This window comes from Siniperca chuatsi, linkage group LG10 (genome assembly GCF_020085105.1).
Source record: "Siniperca chuatsi isolate FFG_IHB_CAS linkage group LG10, ASM2008510v1, whole genome shotgun sequence".
NCBI classification, from domain to species: Eukaryota; Metazoa; Chordata; class Actinopteri; order Centrarchiformes; family Sinipercidae; genus Siniperca; species Siniperca chuatsi.
The window spans coordinates 17,723,505-17,744,769 of record NC_058051.1 but is presented as its reverse complement, the minus strand read 5'-3'; the positions used below and the strand labels follow the sequence as shown (position 1 = coordinate 17,744,769).

At 39.2% G+C, this 21,265-nt stretch overlaps 1 protein-coding gene across 1 annotated transcript; it reads left to right on the top strand.

The window, feature by feature from the left end:
• The first annotated feature begins 3,148 nt into the window (after window positions 1-3,148).
• On the top strand, window positions 3,149-17,724 carry tead3a (TEA domain family member 3 a). The gene is made up of 13 exons (XM_044210592.1): window positions 3,149-3,201; window positions 5,411-5,652; window positions 11,303-11,367; window positions 11,750-11,812; window positions 13,026-13,037; window positions 13,433-13,543; window positions 13,667-13,710; window positions 13,822-13,883; window positions 13,973-14,106; window positions 14,205-14,375; window positions 15,244-15,384; window positions 15,511-15,663; window positions 15,794-17,724. The coding sequence occupies exons 1-13, from the start codon at window positions 3,149-3,151 to the stop codon at window positions 15,905-15,907; spliced, it is 1,365 nt and encodes a 454-aa protein (XP_044066527.1). The 3' UTR covers window positions 15,908-17,724.
• Window positions 17,725-21,265: the final 3,541 nt, after the last annotated feature.

The following is a 21,265-nucleotide window of genomic DNA, read 5'->3' as shown; positions in this document are numbered from 1 at the left end:
CCCATCAAGAGTCTACTGTCGTGGGAGGAGTTTGCATTGAGTCCCACAAAACTTTTGCGTGTGCGCGTGTTTCGACGCCACGCCTCTGTGCGTTTTCCTCCGCGCGTTGATTTCATACCAAACTCATACTTGGCATTCCGCCTTTTTCTGTCAAACACGATTATTTTTGTCGTGGAAATACTCGCGATTCGGAAAGCAAACCTGCTGTTGAGACAAAAGTATAAGGAAAGGAGTGTGTGCTTGTAGCAGCGGGGCAGGAAAGCCATTGTGAGGTGAGTGCGCTCTCAGATAGTTCTTTGTTGTGTGCAACAACTTTCATGCTGCAGCAGCTGCTTCGCTTCGTGTGCGCTTGAAGTGTTGGGATATTTGACATATTTCGCATTTTCCCGCTGACGCTTTGCTGATTCAGCCTTGTGTGTTTAGCAGGGAGTTCCTCTTTTATTTACTCAGCCCCCGTGCTGTAATTGTAATGACTATTTAGGCGTCTCTCGGACTTAGTTTGTAGTTTGTTGAGGTATTATTAGCGCGCAAGCTAACTAACTAGCATGCCAGCTCGAGTGTGTTATCAGTAGATTGTCTGTAATACATCTACTGAAATATAGTAAATAACATTTCTTCTTACACTTTAAAGTGTTTGTACGGTGTTTTAACCAGTGCTTGGCCCGGTTACATGTAAGTTTTCCCCCACTTTGGATCAAAGGCAGATTTTGCCAACTCACAGTTGGCTAAACGGCTTCCAACCGTTGAACGTGATTTCATTTTTCACTCTACATGCTAGCAGATGGGATTCATTTCTTAGTTATTGTGAAAGTGTCACAAACATGTGAAACTGGTCTTACGGGCTCAACAGAAGTCAGACGAGGAAAAAAAAGAGACACATTTTTTAGTTTCCAGCACAACTATCCTGACTGGATTATCAAATTAGTTTAAGATTGGACCTTTAGTTTCATATGAAGTTCATTCAAGTGCTTAAAGCCTGATCGATTTACTGTCCAAAATCTACAAAGGTCTGTGGTGGTAGTAGTAGTACTAGTCAGCATAAGTGGGCATGGAAATCTGAAAGTACTGTGATGAAATCTAGCTTGGTTAATCATAATGTCACTGCTGTTCCCATTGGAGCAGAAGGAAGCCTGTAATGTGCATGTGTCTTGTCTGTTTGCTGAGCTCATAGCTTAATTTAGCTCAATGCTCTACTGGCTCCTCAGTGCACTAAACACCTGACCTTTTGGCCACTGGGAGCTATTTGAAACTGCCAGGGCTGCATATGCCTTCAGTTCAAAATGTCCTAACTTTATATCACCTCTACTCTGGCAAATGACAAAACTGTGGCTGTGATACCTCAGTTGCATGATTTCCCAAATCTTAGCCAAATTGCTCAGCAGTAACCTTACACTCAGTCTTGATATACACTCCCTGGCCACCATCACATACACCTATACATTATAATGAAATACAATACAACAGATCTGCCACAAATTCTATACTTCTAAAGCTCATAATGTTCAGTTTTGTTAACACTGTTAATTCAACTTATTATCGAGGTCATAGTTAGTGGTGGTGTTGTACTGGACTGCAATATATTGAAATGTGTGTCTAATATCCTTCCCCGCTCATGTATGTAAATGGGGAGGGCAAAACAGTAGAAACACCTCAATGTAATGCAGACCATTTCACCACAGCAAACTACAGCCTCAGTAATAAACATATAGTCAAATGAATACACCTCTGCCAGTGTTAATCAAAACAGAACCTATCTTTGCAAAGGTAAAATTTATAGCTGAGCTGTTGTATTGGATTGCATTAGACTTTACATGTATACGTAATAAAGTGGCCACTGAGTGTACAATACTACACTACTTACTGTCAATACTGTATATCAATTACAGTTAACTGAAGTGATTTAATCAAAGTTAACTCTTATTTTGTTGTTGACATTGGCTTTACTTCCTCATTGGTTGCCGTCTCACAGACCCGTCTGCTGTATGTGTAAAACATTTAAATAATTTTATACAATATATATAATACAATATATAATATTTTAAACAACCAGTTTTTTTTCTTTTTCTTTTTTTTTTTGCTTTGACCTTATTAAAACCCTATAAGTGAAAATTATTGAAGTGGTAACTTAGCTTTTACCACAAACTGAGCTTGCAATTTGTTTATGGTGAGACAATATGGAAATTACCATAAAGCATTGTTATTACACCAAAGAAGGACATATTTGATGTTGCATGAACATATTTATAATCCCTTTTGTTGCCAAAAAGCCATTCACAGACCAAGAACTGTAGAATATGTTATCCTATATAGCAGAGGTTCCCAACATTTTTGTCTTGTGACCCCCTAGAATTGAGCAATGTATACCTATGGCCCATCATCACAGGTTATGGCGTCATGTGGGCATGAGCTTTGAGTAGTTCAACCAAAATGGGATATTTCCATCTCAGATTGTTTAATTTGAAGGCTTCTATATGCCTGAATAGGTGAAAGTATCCAGCATTTCACAAATATTAAACAAAAGTTTCGGAACCATTGTGATGTTACTTTTGGGGTCAATTATACCCCAGAGAGGTCTAACTCAAACTGTTACAAAAGTCCTTATAAGTAATTCTAATATAATTTAATAAAAGTCATGAAGTATCAAGGCGATAAAACAATGATTAGTATGTTGTTGTTTTTTACGCTGTTAAAGGGGCCCAGGGGTCTCCAGGACCTCAAACAGAACATTAAGGTTAATCAGAACCAGTCAGGACAAATAAACATCTTCCCAGTTGCAGACTTCTCACACAGTAAAAACCTTCAATACCTTCACATCTTCTACTCTTGAATTTCACAATGCTCTTTTAGGCTTTGCTCTTTCCTAACCATCTCACCAGGGTCTGTCTGTTGTCTATGGCAACAGCACAGTCCCATCAGCAGTGATTTGAAACTGGGAAGGCCCTGTGCAGAGTGTGTCCAATAAGCCCACCACAGCAGGGGAAGATCTGCGACCACACAGATCCTCTGTGGTCCTTCTGTGGCAGGGGCCATGTTAGCCACACTCTGGAAAACATTACACACCAGGCAGCATTCATGTTGCATATGTGTGTCGGTGTTTGAGGAGACTTGGAGCATCCTCAACAATAACAAAAGAATGTGTAATTTCCTCATGTGGCCCATGCAGGCAAAGTTGCAGGCTTCTGGGAAGTTCATATGGCTCAAGTACTGCCTTTTAAACTAGTTTCCCTAGGATGAGTAGCTAAGGAAAATTACTAACTGGTCTCGCCGTCACTAACTGTGGTCAATTTGTCATTTATCCTCTTTCATCCACTGGTGTAACCTTATTAGCTAGACCAACTGGTGGTGTCTTCATTGACCTTGGCCAGTGTCTTTAGAAATTTGCAAGCTCTTAATGTTTTGCCATTTTTCTCGTTAAGTCTTTAACCATTAATGCCAGGACTGTTAATACTCCCTGTTCCCAAGGAAGCTGTAAACAACTTCAGATGAATCTGATCTCGGTCTTGGTGAAGTGTGGAGACATTTGGAGTCCAAGAAATCCGTCATCATTCTCGTCAGGCGCAGAGTTAATCCTGGTCCTGTCCATCCGTCACAATGTGTGTGATGTTGATTAGCAAGACATAGTGCAGGCCCACTCTTTTGATTTTCCTGACCTGCCTGTCGTTGGGCCTCATTCATAGAATTCAGAATTTATTTTATATTCGTGAGCATGTACAAATTAGGAACTTCAGTGAAATTCAAAAATATTCCTCTGAAAAGTTTGTAGGTAAGAACATTTTTGAGAGGTCAGCACCACTAATAGTGATAATAGTAAGGCCCTAAAGCTTCAACATAATTCCCATGAAATTAAGTGCATATAAAGTTTGCTTAATTATATGTAATTTGCATGGTTACATACTAGGGCTGCAACTGATGATTATTTTCATTATTGTTTAATCTGCCGATTTATTTCTCAATTAATTGTGTTCTTTAAAATGCCTGAAAATAGTGAAAACTGCCCACTATAATTTCCCAGAGCCTAAAGTGGCATCTTCATATTCCTTGTTTCATCAATCCAAAACCCAAAGATATTCAATTCATTATTATATATGAGAAAGAAAAACAGCAAATCCTCACATTTGAGAAGCTGCAGAGAATTTTTGCTTGAAAAATGATTGAAACAACTTACTGATCATCAAAATAGTTGCAGGTGAATTCTCTGCAGATTGATTAATGAATAAATCAACTACTGGATTAACTGACAAATTGTTTAAGCTCTACTACATATCATCATTTTTTGGAACAGAGTTGTTGGTAGATCTCTCTCTGTCCAGTGGCACATTAGACTCAGACACCTGAGAGTTAGGCTCTAATACTTTGCCTTGATATTTTTGGTTGTAGTTTTAAATTAAACTGCATTTTATAACTTTATTACATGTGTGGTTCGGTACTGATACAACATTGAAGGCTGCTTTGGCATCCTCCTATATGGTATTAGATGTAGGGTGTTAAAAACATTTCCTTGCTAACCAATTGAAGAAACAAAATACATTTCCAGGCTACTAGTGGTGTGTGCTGTGTTGAAGTCATTACAGAAAATTTCTGTAAAGGGTTTGTATATGTTACTTTAATAGATGATTTAAAGCTGCACTGTGTTTTCAAAATCCAGGAGACGGCTGCATTAAGTTCTTTAAACCTCGGCTGATTGTTCTCTAAATTCATCAGCTATCAAAACAAATACTGCTCTTACATTGTGGCAGATATTTAGGTGTAATGCTTTTTTAATGTGGAAGAAAATCTGTCCTGAAACCTGGGTTCAGGACAAGCATTACTATTTGCATCATTTCTATTTTTGTTGATGATCCATAATGGAATTATGGAAATGGAATTATTTATTTATCCCTATAAGTAATATAACCAATCAAAGGAATTCTTAAATGAGACAAATGTCCAGTGCCCCATCTCTAGAGTCTCTAGAGTTTAGGCTAATGTTAGCAGCTATGTCCTGATCTTTATTGGGTTTGGTGAAGTTTATACTCCTTAATTCATCTCTTATCCAAGATAGCGTTACTTTTTCCAACACGTTGGTTAGGCCTCGTCCTAAAAGCCTTTTTTCTAGTAACATCAGAAGTACGAAAATTAAAAAATCAGCTGGAGACAGAGTTTTCAACCAATTAATGGAGCTAACATTAGGTTAATTAGGCAGCTAGCTACAGCTAATTAAAATCTGCTGGCTAAATGAAAACCCTGCTTTTGTCTACCTCTGTGTGAAGTCAAGGAGCCATTGTTTTAAAAATTACTAAATTAAATCTGCCTCTGTTATTGTATACTGCATGCCATGCAAGAACGGAAAGTTTTACAGGCGTAGCAACAGTAACTAAAAGGCCGGGGCTTATCAAACTGTGAATTATTTTAAATGTCCTGTGTTTTCTAGGTGTGTTGTGGCCGGAGCCGTCATCATTGCGTCGGAGTGGAGTTGCCGTGGCAGCCCTGACGGGGCGCAGGAGGAGGGTGGCGATGGAGAAGCACTGGGAGACGGGCCGGACCGTGGATTGGACGGCGACCCTGAGGGAGTGTGGAGTCCAGACATTGAGCAGAGCTTTCAGGAAGCTCTGGCCATCTACCCTCCCTGCGGCAGGAGGAAGATCATACTCTCAGATGAAGGGAAGATGTATGGTGAGGAACAGCAAATTTCTGTCCTAACATAATGAAACATTTTCTGTCATGTAACCGCAAACCGAAACATTTTAGATCATGCTCTTACAATGGCAGAATTTTAAGAAAATTTGTCACTATTTTTTATGTTTTTTTGTTTGTATGTTTGTTTTTACAACTTGGGTCTTCATTTCTAGTAATAACAGCAAGGTTTTCACAAGGTTCACTGTACAGATTGTGGGCACAGGGTCTCTGCAGGACACAGATTTGCAACTGCACATATAGTACAGGAGCATCAGTCCTTTAATCTATATAAAGCACTTATTTGGATGTGGAAGTGAAAATACCCAATCTAATTCGCCATTGCATTGCATTCAGCTTGTGATGTCTGGCTTTTGTGTTTAGTGGAGTCCCTGTCTGCAAGCTGTACAGTGACACTGATTTACATAACTAATTACAGTACATTACAGTACTACATAACTGCGGTGACACTGATTACATAACTAATAAGTAAAAGGGCCTTTTACAGAATGATGAAACTTTATTCCTGATATGGTTTGGTTTTCCAAGGAACCCCAACAAAGGCCAGTAGTGATCCGCTGGATGCACTTTGGAACCCAGTGGGTTATTGATCGGTCTTGTAAAGACCTCTTAGTTTGTGCCCAGGTGATCTGCAGCTATTTATCTTTGAGGTCAAAGGGCAGCCACAGTCACAGACAGTGTCAAAGTATAGAGCAGGTTGACATTTCAGGTTAGGGTTAGCATATGAATAAATTGCTTGATTGCTCATTCCCCAGGGAACTAATTACTTAAAGACTATTCGTCAATGGGACTGCATAACCAGTGTTTGTTTTTATTAGGATCTGTTCAGGATGCTGCCTACGAGTAGAGCTTTGGTGTATTTTGATCGTTTCTTTCTACCTTATTGAAGGCCTTGGCTAGCATCCAACATTCCCAGCATTTTTGTCTTTCTTTCTCTTTTTTTTCCCCCTGAGGGTTGGTATTCCCGCCTGCAACAGCCTGTGTCATGCATTTGTTTATGTATGAGTGTGTGTTGTGAGAGGAACGGGATGTGTGATTCCATGCAACAGAAAAGGAAAGTGTGTTTTAACATTGCAGCATTTTCTCCTTTTGTGGAAGTGTGTGCTCACTGTGTTGACCACCCCCACTTCCTTCTCAATAAACAAGGACAGTCCCACTGGTACACACATTCACACATAGGAAAGCTACAGTGACACTTAGAACATAATCCCCATGCTCTCAGTAACCCACTGGTCTTTCATTTTCAAACTAGCCTGTAGAACACCACCCCCAGACTTTTGAGTCACTGCCTCTAAATACAAAACTTTGAGAAACTTTGAATACCCCTTCTTGTTTTAAAAGCTTGCATGATGTGATTTGTGACATTTCCTTCAATACTTTATTTCTTAACATATACATTGTTTTCTGTTGTAAATAAAATACAAACAATATCAGTTTATTTTGCAGGTTATAAAATTAAAATAATATCAAAAACAGGGTGAAGAAAGGAAACTACTTAACTTGTTTCATTACAGTTTGATTGTCAACTGACAATACTTTATCAGAATTTCAGTCTGTGCTACTCCAGGGTCATATTCGCCACCCAGCGGTGTTCTTTATATCATACACTATGATCACATTGTCTTAAATTAATCCCAACCTACTTCATAAAATTCACCAAGAAGTCAAGGTGTATCAAGGGACTACAAACTTCCATAGCAATTTTTGAATTACTGTATATTATAAATGTACTTTTTAATCTTGTATGTGCCCACTGTTTTCAGTGTGACTGCTTTTATCACACTAGAGCAGCGTAACTGATGTTACAGAAATGTTACTAGAAGGTCCTAAATTGGCAGATTGCTAGTGCTTCTTTTACAGATTACCAAATTGAAGTCCTTTTCAAACATCACAAGTCAACTGCTAAAATTGGCAGAGCATTTATGGATTATCTCATGTCTGAAAGTGGCTCATATGGATATCACGATCAAGCAATTAGAACCATTTAGTGTGTGGATCACTTAGTGCAGATGTTAAAACCAGGAAAAGATGACATTTAAATTAATATAAAAATGTTATCATCTGCAAAATCCCAGACTCTGCTTTAAAAATGTTGTATTTACCTCCTCCTGCTTAACTAGGCCAGTTGTAATTGAGCTCCAGTCTCTGTGCCGTCTTTGCTCACAGTTGTATGTTACTGCCATGATGTCACCCTGGATTATGGTGTCAAGCATGTATTCCCAAATTAGGATGATCAGCAGACAGATCAGTTGCTCTTGCACTTACAGGGTGACGCAGATAAAACAGAGGCTACTTGTTTTAATGATGTTGTTTTAGTATCATGTTGGTGATAGGTACTAGTTTGTTGTGTTGTTTTAACACTTGGGTTGTTTTTGATTCAGTACTTTGTGGTGGTTTCGATTTGATAGCATTATATTGTAATTTTGAGTTTTTGTCCCTCATACACATAGGTGGGAGATGCAATAAACATTTTAAAATGTAATTCAGATCAAAACATCTAAAACTATGACCTTGGAAATTAAAGGAGAGTTTAATGACCCAGTTTCAACAAAAACTAAACACTACAAGGTTCAGTAAGGTCATATTTAATGCTGGCCTATTTTGGTGGATTGCAGTAGATTGCATAGGTGTTCTTGATGTTGTGTCCACTTTTTTTTTTTCTTTTTTTAATGGCCTGTATTTATCAAACTTCTAAGAATTACACTTAAGAATGCTCTAGAGAGCTATTTTAGGAGTAAAATGTACCTTGTGTGAAGAATAAGACACATGTAACAAGAAACTTACTGCTACTTGCAGCCAAGTGTAAGAGTACCATTTTAAGAGTAGTTCTCATGTGATCATATAAACTCAGAGTAGGAAGGCCCAATCAGAGACAAGGATTTACCCCACATATGCCATATTGTTGATTTTTTTTATTCTTGCATTTTACTGAGGGATATGTTTTTCTGCCAAAACATCTATATTTATTTTATCTATTAATGTCTCAGTAGCAGTTAACAGGTGAAATTAACAACAATGTATTAACAACAATATTTTTAAATATATATATATATATATATATATATATATATATATATATATATAATATATATATATATATATATATAAAATAAATAGGACATTTGTTGTAATGGAAACAAACAAAGAAAGTCATTCTGAATTATTCATATTGCCTAAGCTAATGTATTATTCATTATGACCAATGATCTTGTGGACAATTCCTCCAAAACATGTCTCAGAAGCTGTGGGTTCAGCTCTGTTTCTGTACTGCAGCCCTCTAGGATCTACTCTATGCCACGCTACTGGAGCTCTCTTAAATTTAAGAACATTTTTAAGTCCAAAATTGACTTCCAGCAGTTGACTAAATACAACCCCTGTGAACAAATCAAATCCTTTTCTGGATGTGGTTGATTTTTTTTCATTTACAGATGGGACTAAGTCAAGTCGGGTCAAAGACAGGCTCATTCAGATTATCAAATACATTTTTGGCAGGGCCTCTTCACGAACCCTGCTGTGAGAAGGTCAGGCTCCACTGGTGAAATATGCTTGATATTTGCAAGACGCTTTGCCAATTGTGTCACTCTGGCGAATACAATTTATGCAGTTATTTTCTGCTATTTTTAATTGTGTATCCTCACTGAAATAATGACCAAATAAATTTGAGTTTGTTTAGTTTTATCTTGCTGGCCCACTCTCTGTATTGTGCACTGTCTGTCTCCCTTTATCTCTCTCTTTTTTTGATGAAAATCTCATCTCTAATTTCGACTTGGATACAACACACATACAACAAATGGGACATGCGTTTGGCCTTATGTGGCGTAGCGGTAGGCTGCAGGAAAGTACATGTGTCCTGTTTTGGGAATTGGAGCAGACTGCTGGGTCTGAGTCAGCCCCTTCTGTTGATTTTGGGGAATTCTGTGTTCTGGTAACTCCAGTTGATGTGACTCAGCCTGCTCCAGTTCCTACAGCATGACACCACTTCCCAGAAAGAGGGATGGTGATGTTGATGATGTTAATGCATGTGTAAATGTGATTAAATGATTACAGCCATGGAATCAGTCTGTAAGGCTTAATTTGGGCACCTTTATCTTGAACCTCTCTTTAGTATCTCTCTAATTTTGACAACACAGCAGAGTGAATAGTGAGTTGCTCACCAGTTACGATTAGAGACAAACAGATCATCAAGTGTGGGTTGGATCTGGGGGAGGCAGAGAAAGAAAGCTGACCATGCAGTCTGTTGTGACCACATTTTGGAAGCATAACTATATGATGACCTCTTCTCTCTTTTTCCTTCCATTCCCACCTCTTGTCTGTCTGCTTTGGAGCTCTGCCATCGAGCAAGGCCAAATCTGACTCTAAATTAACACACACTGTCCTTAATGACAATATCATACATAAATTGAAAGCTTGACAGTCCCTGTAATTGCGTGTGCGTGTGGGAATGCAGTAGACTTATGAGAGCCTCACTATCTTCTCACATCTCACACTAAAAGTGCAGCCACATTAAACTTTCATATTATGCTGGCTTCATTTCAAATGCTTTCTGAGAATGGAAAAAGGATCCACATCTATTCTCATCTTCTTTTTCTTCATACCAAGGCTTGGTTCAGTACAACCTAAACATACATTCGACCAGTTGAAATGCTCAATGTCACAGTGATCCCTAGGCTGAAAAACATGAAGGACTCATGGTCTTGCCAGGTGTGTTATGATTGTACTTAAGAAGATTAACGTTGTAAGATACAAATTAAAATAGAGACTGTGTGGTTTGCTGTGTTGCAGTAGATTTGAGATCAAGTACTGATTAAGTTTGGCTTAATGTTAATGTATTAGTGCACTCACTCCCGTCACCATTGCCTTTTTAGGTTTGTATTTATTTCAGTGAACAAATGAGATTGGTTGCACCCGTGGTTGGAGGAGGAGGAGGAGGAGTAGTAGTAGTAGTAGTAGTAGTAGTAAAACATGCCTATTTTGTGAACGTACCACAGACGAAAACTAAGGCAGGACCTTTTCACATTTTATTTTATCGGCCCTGGATTCATGCCAACGAACAGTGTAATACATCAACGATCATTTTATTTCGTCCAAAATTGTGGCTATCATCAATTGTCACACATTAGATAATTTCACCAGAAAATTGCAGAATTCGGTTTTTGAGTATAGAACATGCGCACTAGAGTCCTTCTCCCGCCGAGCCAGTGTAGAGCTGACTTGCTGTTGGCTCCCCGCACATGAATGGAATAAAATAATTTAACCATACGGCTCCTGCAGACTTTTCAAATGTTGTTTATATCAAATTTTGAAAATAAAAGGTTATTTTGGGGGGTTTGTGACACTCAAATAAATTCATTCACCGTTTTACAGCCACTCCTTTTCCACTGCTTGTGTACGGGTGGAAAGCTTTTTGCACGGGGAGTCTTCTACAGTGTTGCGAATCCAGAAACAGATAGTACCTACTTTTTGGAGTCAGCACCTGGACAAAAGAGATATGCGTGTGTTTTACACACAGGTTGCTAAAAACGCTTTTTGGGCCAGTATGCATCACGTGATAAACGCAGAAGTTGCAATACCCTATGCAGCTGCTTAAAGTGCTCACTTCTGATTTTAACTATTAATTTCTCAATTCTAGGTCGAAATGAGCTGATAGCTCGCTATATCAAGCTACGAACAGGAAAGACGCGCACACGCAAACAGGTATGCACAGGTGTTATTGAAGACAACAGTGTTTACATGTGTTTTACAAACCTCCTGAGAAGTTTTTTTTTTTTTTTTTTTTTTTTTTTTTTTGTTGTAATTTACCCATTCACCTCATTGAAGTCATTATTAATGGACCATGTCTATTTAAAATTGCCAAAATCATCCTGAAAATGTGTGTTTTTTTCATGGGGGTAACCCTGGCCCCATAGGTGTCTAGTCACATTCAGGTTCTGGCACGTAAGAGGGTACGAGAATACCAGACCAGCATTAAGGTGGGTGCCCACTAAATCAACTCTCCCTTCTCTCTGTAGTCACATCCCCTCTTCTTTTCCTTTCCTTTTCCCTCCCATCTTCTTTCCTTCATCCTGTCTTTCGTCAGGTCTCTAGTCACCTGCAAGTCTTGGCCAAGAGAAAGTCGCGTGAGATTCAGTCTAAGCTCAAGGTACACACGCTCACTGACCATGCTAGCTGCTTCGCTCTGCCATTAAATCACCATAGATGTCTTTGTCAGAGCTTATGGCAGATTTATGCTTCTCTGTCTGGGTTTTACTGTACGCACTTAACAAGGCTCCATTCGTACATTGGGGGTTCTGCCATAGTTGACGTGCACCTCCTCAAAAATGTAACTACACGTAGTTTCACTGCCAAGACAGCATGAAACAAATCAGAGAAGGACTGTCATTTTGTTTTCATTAATAATAGAACACCTGGAACACCTTGATGGAGAAGTATAAATCCAGCTTAGAAATAGTTAGGTACATGACTGTAATACCATCATTAGGGCACTGAGATAGTGCTTGTTAATGGCTGTGGGAATGTGGCATGACTGCCTCAGATTTTGCAAACTCAGTATATTTTCAAACATTTTATTTGTTTACTTATATGCTTTAAAGGTCTCACTTGTTGTGTAAGTCTAACTTCTACACTGTAAAAGCCAGATGTTTTGAATGCGGTTATGTGTCACAATATGTGGGAAAGAGGGTTTTGTTATAATGCATGGCAATAATGTTGATTTGTTTACTTAGTTCACAGGGCTTGTGGCTTTGGACAGATAATTGCATGAGAATCAGTAGCTGTCTTGGTTGACCTAAGCATGTGCATGGCTGTAGTAATTAACAAGAATGCTTGCGTACACACAGACATGCAGGGATTTTTTGAATGTGCCTCTCATCCATGTGCATATATGACAAATTTCAGTTTTCTCTTTTAAATCACTTCTGATCTCCACGTTCTCATTTCCCTCAGTCCTTTATATCTTTCTGTTTAAGCAGTTTTCTTGTGGTTTTACCATGTCCTGTAATAAAAGTTCTTTGTGACATAATTTTGCATCAAAAGCATTTAATTTGCTGCTCTCTAACACACATTTGGAGAGTGTAACTTGTTCAGATTTCCAGGCCTATGTATTTCCTGGTTTAAACATCAGCACTCAGCTTTCAGACAGCACAGATTAAAAGGATGCAGCTCGTCAGGTCAATGTAAGATTCATTTTTTTAGCTTAGCGTGTGTGTGTTTGACAAGGTAGGTTCAGGGTGTAGTCATTTCAAAGAGTTGTATGTAGTGAGCAAGGTGTTTTTCTACATTGAACAGTGAATCTGTGACCTGCTGTTATTTTGAATGTACTGAAGTTAATTAATAATGTGTCTTCTTTGCCATAGGCCATGAACTTGGTAAGTTTTGGTTATACAACTACAGTTTTGTGCTTCAGGCTTTGTGCTTTGTGGTTGGCATCACATTACTGCAATGCAGTTCTGCTGCCAGACTCAAAAATCCTGCTCATTACTCTCTTGTTTTTAGTGGCTTTAGTTAAATACTGGTGATGGCTCCAGTTAGCTCTCCTAGCCTGCTAGCTTGGTGCCCCCCCCCCCCATTTCTGCTTTGCACTCTGTCCTGTCTTCCCTCATAGTTACTGCATCATGCTGAAGTACTGTATAATATGTTGGCTGGCTTGCTGTCTAAACCCACCTTGAAGGTTGGCTGACTGGAGCATTTTCTAACCAAATTTTTACTGGATTTTTCAAGATGGAGCATTTTCATTGTGTAATACTTTGTCTTTCTCATTTAGGACCAGGTATCCAAAGACAAGGCACTGCAGACAGTAGCCAACCTCTCATCAGCACAGATTGTGTCAGCTAGTGTAATGAAAGCCCAGACTCCGTTCCCTGCACCAGTTAGAGTGAGACACAAACACACACACACACACACACACACACACATCTGTTCACACACACTTTTCTACCTTCTGGATAAAAGTCTGAGTATACTATCTGCCCTGTTTCCCTTCTTTCCCTTTGTTTAGTTTTGGCCCGGCCCTATGCCAGGACAGCCTGGACATTCTCAGGAGTAAGTAACACTGGCAGATTAGTTGGTTTTGTTTGTTTAAAATTGGAGAGAGTCTTGTACTTAAGCTGGTACAGTTGCTCATTTTTGGGTTCCTACTCTTCCTTCTCACAGCATCAAGCCCTTTGCACAGCCACCATACACTACACTACCAGCCCCTGTCCCTGCACCTATCAGTAAGTGTGAACGCAAACTCACAGATTTTAGTAATTAGTAAAGATTATTGTTATATTAATTGTGTTTTCCCGGTTTAAATGTTTGGCAGGTTATGAGCCGCTGCCTCCCCACCGCCCTGCAGCTATAGCAGCTCCTGTATGGCAAGACAGAACCATCGCCTCAGCAAAACTACGGCTACTGGAGTACTCTGCTTTTCTGGAGACCCAGAGAGACAGGGAGGCGGTACAGACATCCAGACATTTATACAGTATAACAATATAAAATTTTGCCAAACCAAGTCTTTCCTCACTTTCTTATCAGTTCTCCTTCCTTCCCTACAGTATAAACACCTTTTCGTACACATTGGCCCAACAAACCCGGGCTACAATGACCCCGTGTTGGAGTCTATAGATGTGAGGCAGATTTACGACAAGTTCTCTGAGAAGAAAGGAGGCCTGAAGGAGCTGTATGAAAAAGGGCCGCACAACGCATTCTTTCTCGTCAAGTTCTGGGTCAGTACGCAGTGTTCTCACTGATGAGAATTTTATTTTATTTTTTTAACTGCAAATTTTGAGAGGTATGCTGCAGAAAAGGAAGTCGATGAATTTGGTAAATTATCACAAGAAGTCAGGGGGTCATTGGGGAATTATACAACTTTGACACTAACGTAACCTATGTATTTTAGTTTTTGCATTAGATCTTTATTTCAGTCATTGCATTAGATGGTTGGTTTATGTTGGTGTTACATTACATAGCTCCGTTTAGTCTGAGGTTATAACCTGCTACACCACACGGGGGAAGCAAAGCCAATGTGATGCTGGAGCAGGGGTTTACACAGGAACTGGTAGTTGCTTGTCAAACAATTTTATTTAAAGGTGCCCTGTGGAGTTTTCTTGTAAACAAACAGTAAGTATTTTAAATCCTGCATTGTTTACATTCATGTTTACTAGCTTGCAGTCTTCTTCTTCCCTGCCTTTGCTGGCACATTGCAGCATATCTTGGCCTGTTACCTCCACCTGTTGATCAGTGGAATAGTGTGAAACCATTGGCAGGACTGTGTACCACATCACCTTCATGTGCACACATGCATACCTTGTGCGCTTACACGAGACAAACAAAAAGTGGACCTACTCATAGAAAAACGACTCCATAGCGCTGCTAGTGGTCAAAAATTCCACAGTGAACCTTTAACTATCCTGCATATTTTAATACACATGAAAGCAAGAAATGCCTTAAGTTATTTTTATTATTGCTTAGAGCATGTAATGGGACTAAAAGTCACAGGAAAATGCTCACATTTTGCATCAAGAGCCACAGTAGTAACCCTGACCCAGATATGTGCTGGAATTCACACGGCCCATCTTTTTGTGCTTGTTTCAGGCCGACCTGAGCAGTGACATTGAGGAGGGTTCTGGTGTGTTCTACGGTGTGAGCAGCCAGTACAGTGGAACAGAAAACATCACCATCAGTGTTTCAACAAAGGTCTGCTCCTTTGGCAAACAGGTGGTAGAGAAGGTTGAGGTGAGAAGATGAACCCTTTTTTTTCTTTTTCTTTTTGTCCTTTTTTTTTTAATGTGCTTAAAGGGCTTCATATCAGACCATATTAACATGTGGTTTAACTGTGATGTGTGGATTCCTCCCATTAAGACTGAATATGCACAAATGGAAGGAGGAAAGTACGTGTTCCGCATCCATCGTTCGCCCATGTGTGAATATATGATCAACTTCATCCACAAACTCAAACACCTGCCAGAGAAATACATGATGAACAGTGTACTGGAGAACTTCACCATCCTACAGGTATGTGCATGTGTCTCTGTGCACCTGTGTTATTTCCTACATCTGTATCTCCAGATTGGAGTTTGTTTGCATGTTTTATTATTAAATCCTGACCTCCACAATGTTTTCCTCTTTTCCTGTCTCTTGCTAGGTGGTGTCCAACAGAGAAACTCAAGAGACTCTGCTGTGCATCGCCTTTGTGTTTGAAGTGTCCACTAGTGAACATGGAGCACAGTACCATGTTTATCGACTAGTTAACGACTAGCAGCATGTTGCATGGATAGACTCTCCACAGACTTTTTGATACATACAGCATAAACACTATTTCCTGCTCAAACACAGAGAATCCCCACTCCTCTACTCTAAACACACACTTGTTTTTAACAGACCAACAGTCACACTCTAGTCACACCTGTTGTTTGTTTAATGTGTATGCATTTCCATCGCTGCACATGTTTCTCCACAACATCCCATGATTTAAACACTTAAGTGAAATTCATTTTTGTAGAATATGTGGTATCATTCTTGGCATAATAATCAGTAATGTAATTATTCAGTCACTGAAATGTCTCACCTGAAACTCAGTGTCATTACAGGTATTAGGCATGTGACAAACATATGATAAAAACATCCCAAAAAAGGGCTAAACTACATTCAATCAAGTTTAATATGTGATAGTCTTCCATCATATACATTGTATACAGTAGGAATGTAGCTGTGATGCACTACAAATAAATATTATCGTTTCTAGGGAATTTTCCCAGCATATGCATTTACGTCATAGGTGTGACTCATGTGAGACGAGTTTGAATATAGGTTGGCAAACAAACCATTTAATCAGTGTTAATGTAACTCTGCCACAATTACTATTTCTTCTACAGTTTGTAGTATCTCTGTAAGGTAGGACTTGAATGAGCCTATAATGGTGTATCCTCTATCACTGCTTAGTGTGGAGTCATGATCTCCAGTTGGTTTAATCAAAACTCCAAGCATCATATGACAAAGTATGAGTGTGCCTCTTCCCAGAATGTAATGCACTACATGTAAAGACGTAAAAGTCGTATTTATATTTGAAAATAGTGTAAAGAGGGCCATCATTTTAGATGTATTTGCTGTTCAAAGGTTTCCAGTGGTACAAGGTGTGGAGGGAATCAAATCTCAAGGAGGTGTTTAAGTTTGGCTCATCTGTCTTTGGAAACAGTTCACAACCAGTTTCAGATTCAGTTCACACTCGGGTGTCAGCAGCATTTTTAATGAAAGAATTATCTTTACTGTTCATTGTCATAATACTCTTTGTACTTAAGCTGTATTCACACCAAATCAGGCGTTTTCGCCGCAAAGCCTGATTTGGTGTGAATATAGCTTTAGACTGTGGACTTGCTGCAGTATTTCTACCTCCACATGAGTTGGGATAAGAATGTGCTTTGGTTCATAAAGCCTTAACCTGAGGAGCACTGATGTATAGGATGTATACACTACACTTGTAATGGTACTGTTTGTAAGCCAAAACAAGGTAAATAGACTCGTTTTTGTATAGATGATCTTTTTTGTATTTTACCAGCACAGCTAGAAGGGTTACTCTAAACATCATATATGATGGGTGTTTCGGTTGTATCTTTTTCGATGTATGCAAAATGATGTATGGTACAGACCACACTAAGGTCACCCACAGTGCACTGGGGTAGATTTTTGCCCAATAACACTAGCAAAGTACCCAGCTTACACTTGCTTTTTTTTCTCCTTTTTGTTCTATGTAATGTTTTTAGTTTCTGGTACAAGTGGCTACCAGCATTTTTTTATGGTAAATGTTATTTGACTGTATCACGCCCTCTCCTGGCAGGATTATCTTTAACTATGTGGAAGATGACAATGATTTGTCTTGATCATGAAAGTAAGAGCCGACTGGTTCAGTTTTTAATAACCATATTCACTCTGTGGTCAGCCAAAGTTTTTATTCTTTTATTTTTCTTGTCTGTGTACTCTGGTTGGCTGTGCCTCATCACTCCTTTGGTCAAGTATGCTCAGTGAATTAAATCTGTGCCTTTTATGCTGTACCAATAAAATCACATGGTGTTTGCAGAATCATGTAGCCTTCATAGTAACATTTAGCTTATCTAAAAATCCTCTGCATTTTTAACTGTTAATACTTTTGTTCAATGAAATTCAATATGTGGTCCCGATTAGGGCTGGGTATCGAACCTCAATACTTTTTGAGTACCAACCAAAATGTGTCATAGAATCGAGTATCAAACTGTCAATTAATGAAAGTTGGCAGTGAATGCTTGGTCATATTCTTTGTCTCAGATTAGAGGATAAGATCTAAATCATAGCTTTTATTTAGGCAAAGGTTTTGTACAGGTTGCAGTTGCAATTCTTATTTGGCTTGCTAGATGGTGCTGTCACCTCAGTTTTACAGACTACCAATTTATTGTTTAAGTGGATAGATGAGTTCAGAGCCTGGTGTGTGTCATGTAAAGGCTTCACCTTCTCTCCATACATAATGCCCTCACCCAATCAGTGCGACTCTTTACTTGTCACTCACACACATACCATGTCTTCCCTTCACAGTTACATAACCTCATTAATAGTATGTTTACGCAACACCCATTTGTTTGCACAGATCTTGTGTGTACTCATAAAATCAATCCTCAATGTTGAAGGAAAAAACATGTATGTATCTATGTATCAGATACACAAGGGTCAAACAAAAGAACACAGATTTGTGTTACTATTAGTATTACTACTTTAAGTTATTTATATTGTCTGTGGTGTTTGTGCACCATTCAAGGAGCTTAATCTCCTTGTGGGGAAAAAGTTATTGATATGAAAAGTTAAATGACGTAGAAATGATAGGTATGGGCTTAACCACAGATACCTTTGTGTCATCCCTACGGCTACATACTTTACATACGCAACACATTACTGCGCTGCTTCTATAGGCAAAAGCTGACATTTATCAGCAACAAAGCTTCTGCTTATCTGCTCAGTCCTGATCACATCAAATGTATGTCCTGACATCAATTGAATATCCAGTGACACACCTCCTTAAGCCTCCAGAACTAGTACCTATACACTATACTGTATAGTGTGGGTGTGTAGGCCTGTAAATCCATCAAAAAGTGCACACATTTTCAGGATCTTTCAAAGATCATTTGTAATATATTGCACATTGTATATGTGCTGGCAACTCCCCAAAGCATACATAGTAAAGTGTAAGTGATAACGGTACTTTTATTGAGGTGTGACTTCACACACATTCTGTACAACACTCCATACGGTCTGTATCCATATGGACTGTTATACACTGGTGGTGACATTGCTCACTCTGTGACCTTTTCCTTGGGTTTTGAGGTGTTATCAACACAGAATTTTTTCGTGACATAAATGAAGACCGACCACGCAAGCATATTGGTGTTCACACTTGCCTACAACTGCAGAAAATGGCTAAGCTTTAGAGTGACATTTGGCTTTACAGATGTCCTTACTGTAACTTTGTCAAGGTTATGTACGGCTGTTCCAGTATTCTTCACACTCAGTCTTTTGGCTCTTGGCAGACATTAGTCAGTGTTATGTCTGTGAAGGCTCAACTTACCAATGCCATGCTGCCAAAACTTCAAGTGGTACACAGTGACACACACACACACAAAGCCTTCAGGCTAGGTGTGGTACTCACCACATAATCCTGCCAGCATCGCAGCAGTACAAGAATATAGCTAACGTAGTTAACAGGTTGTTCGTGGCTGTATCGCACGTTAAATCAGTAAATTATTGAGTCATGGATGAACACTGATAGAGGTTTAGTTTCACATGGTAGTCACTTTAAAATTTGATAAATGTGTATTAAAAAAATGTGATTTGTCTTTTTTTTTATTCTCTGCTTCAGCTATCAACTGTAATCAAATAATACGGCCTTGTCTTGAACCTATACACATGCTTGAATGAGTTTACATTATCAGTGGAGCAAACAAATATTTGACTCATGTTCCTGCCTCTATTAAAACATTCTGGTAGGTATATACCAGTCGAGGCTGAGTTTATCTGCACCCTAATTGACTTACAATGTCAGAAACGCACACACACATCACAGGTACGTTACACATTAAATTTGTTTATTACCTTGGCAGTGTTGAAGCAAAGGGTGTGGTGGGAAAATGTTACCTGTAGAAACTTAGCCAAAGCAATCCGGTTATGCAGAGAGCGTGTTATGCATGTGCTCATATTATCTCCTTTTTTTCCTGTCATTTCTGATTCTTCCCTGTTTCTTTGCTCTCCTCAGGTTTACTTTTGCTTGCTCATGCCCTGACCTGTCTCACCTCTATCCTTAACAATATGCCTAGATGCAAACCAGATAGTAAAGAATAGTCCAGCCTAATCTAGCCCAGAGGGCTCTCTTACACATAGGTTGATCAAAATTTTAGCTGTTTCTAAAACTGCTGATGTGAAGGAAATCTGACAGGCATTTGAAGATGGTGATCTAGTTTAATGGTTTTTCTGTCTTTACATTTGATTGAAAAATATTCTGTACACTTGATATATCTTGTCGTGTCTTTTTTTGTAAAGTCTTTTGAAAAATTAAATAATAATGAATAAAAATAGTTCACCATGCCCTGCTTTTAACACATAAATCTATAAGTGCTTTATACCTATTATGCTATCTCAGATTTTACTGTAGACATCAGCAGAGATACTGGGTGGATAACCCTCAGTCAAAGTTACTCTTTTTCATAAAACAGTCAGCAAATTTTGAACCATCAGAAAATGGAAAAATGTCTCATCAATATGCTGGTGTAGTCTGATACTGAATCCATCATGCACCTTCTATTATAGCATCTAGCGGTGATATAAACTTGGCCCTGAAAAAAAGTTTTGTAATATGTGCAATATTCCTATAATTCCTTCTTTCATCTAAATGTCCTAACATAAAGATTTCAGGAATTTGTAAATACGCAATACATGCACATTAAATACTGTTTTGTTATGACTCAGAACATGCAAGTTTGGACCCAAAAGTACAACCCAGAGACCAAGCAGACAAATATAAAAGCTTGTCTTTACTCAAAGTCACAAAACAGGCAGGAGTCCAAGGGAACCAAAGGTGGGTGGCCTGGACGATGGAGATCAGCAGAACAGGAAAGCTCAGGCAGGGGGCCAGGTGGCTAGGCAGCCAGACAGTGGCAGAGCAGGATACCACAGGCAGGCGGGCTAGAGATCTGGAAGATCTGGCTAGGCGTCGGTCGACAGCGACGGCCAACTGAGAGGTAGGTGGAATGATAGCAGGCCCAAGGCTAGCAGACTGGGAAGCAGGCTGGAGACTAGCAGGCAAGGAATCACGTTTGAGTCAGGAAACCAGGAAGGCAAACAAAGAAAAGCAAACTTAACCAGGCAAGGGGCAGGCAAAAAGGCAGAAGTCCAAAGTGCAGGTAGAAAATCAAGCTGGCGGGGAACAAGCAGGCAGATGAAGTGGCTAGAATGCTTAAGGAACACATAAGACGATCTGACAACTAGTTCTGGCAAAGCGTTAGACAACTCAGGAAGGGAAAGTAGAGCTTGGTTCAGGCTGTGTTCAGCAGGGGAGGAGAACTGCTGACCTGGACTGGGGATATTATCAAGTGGCGGAAAGAGC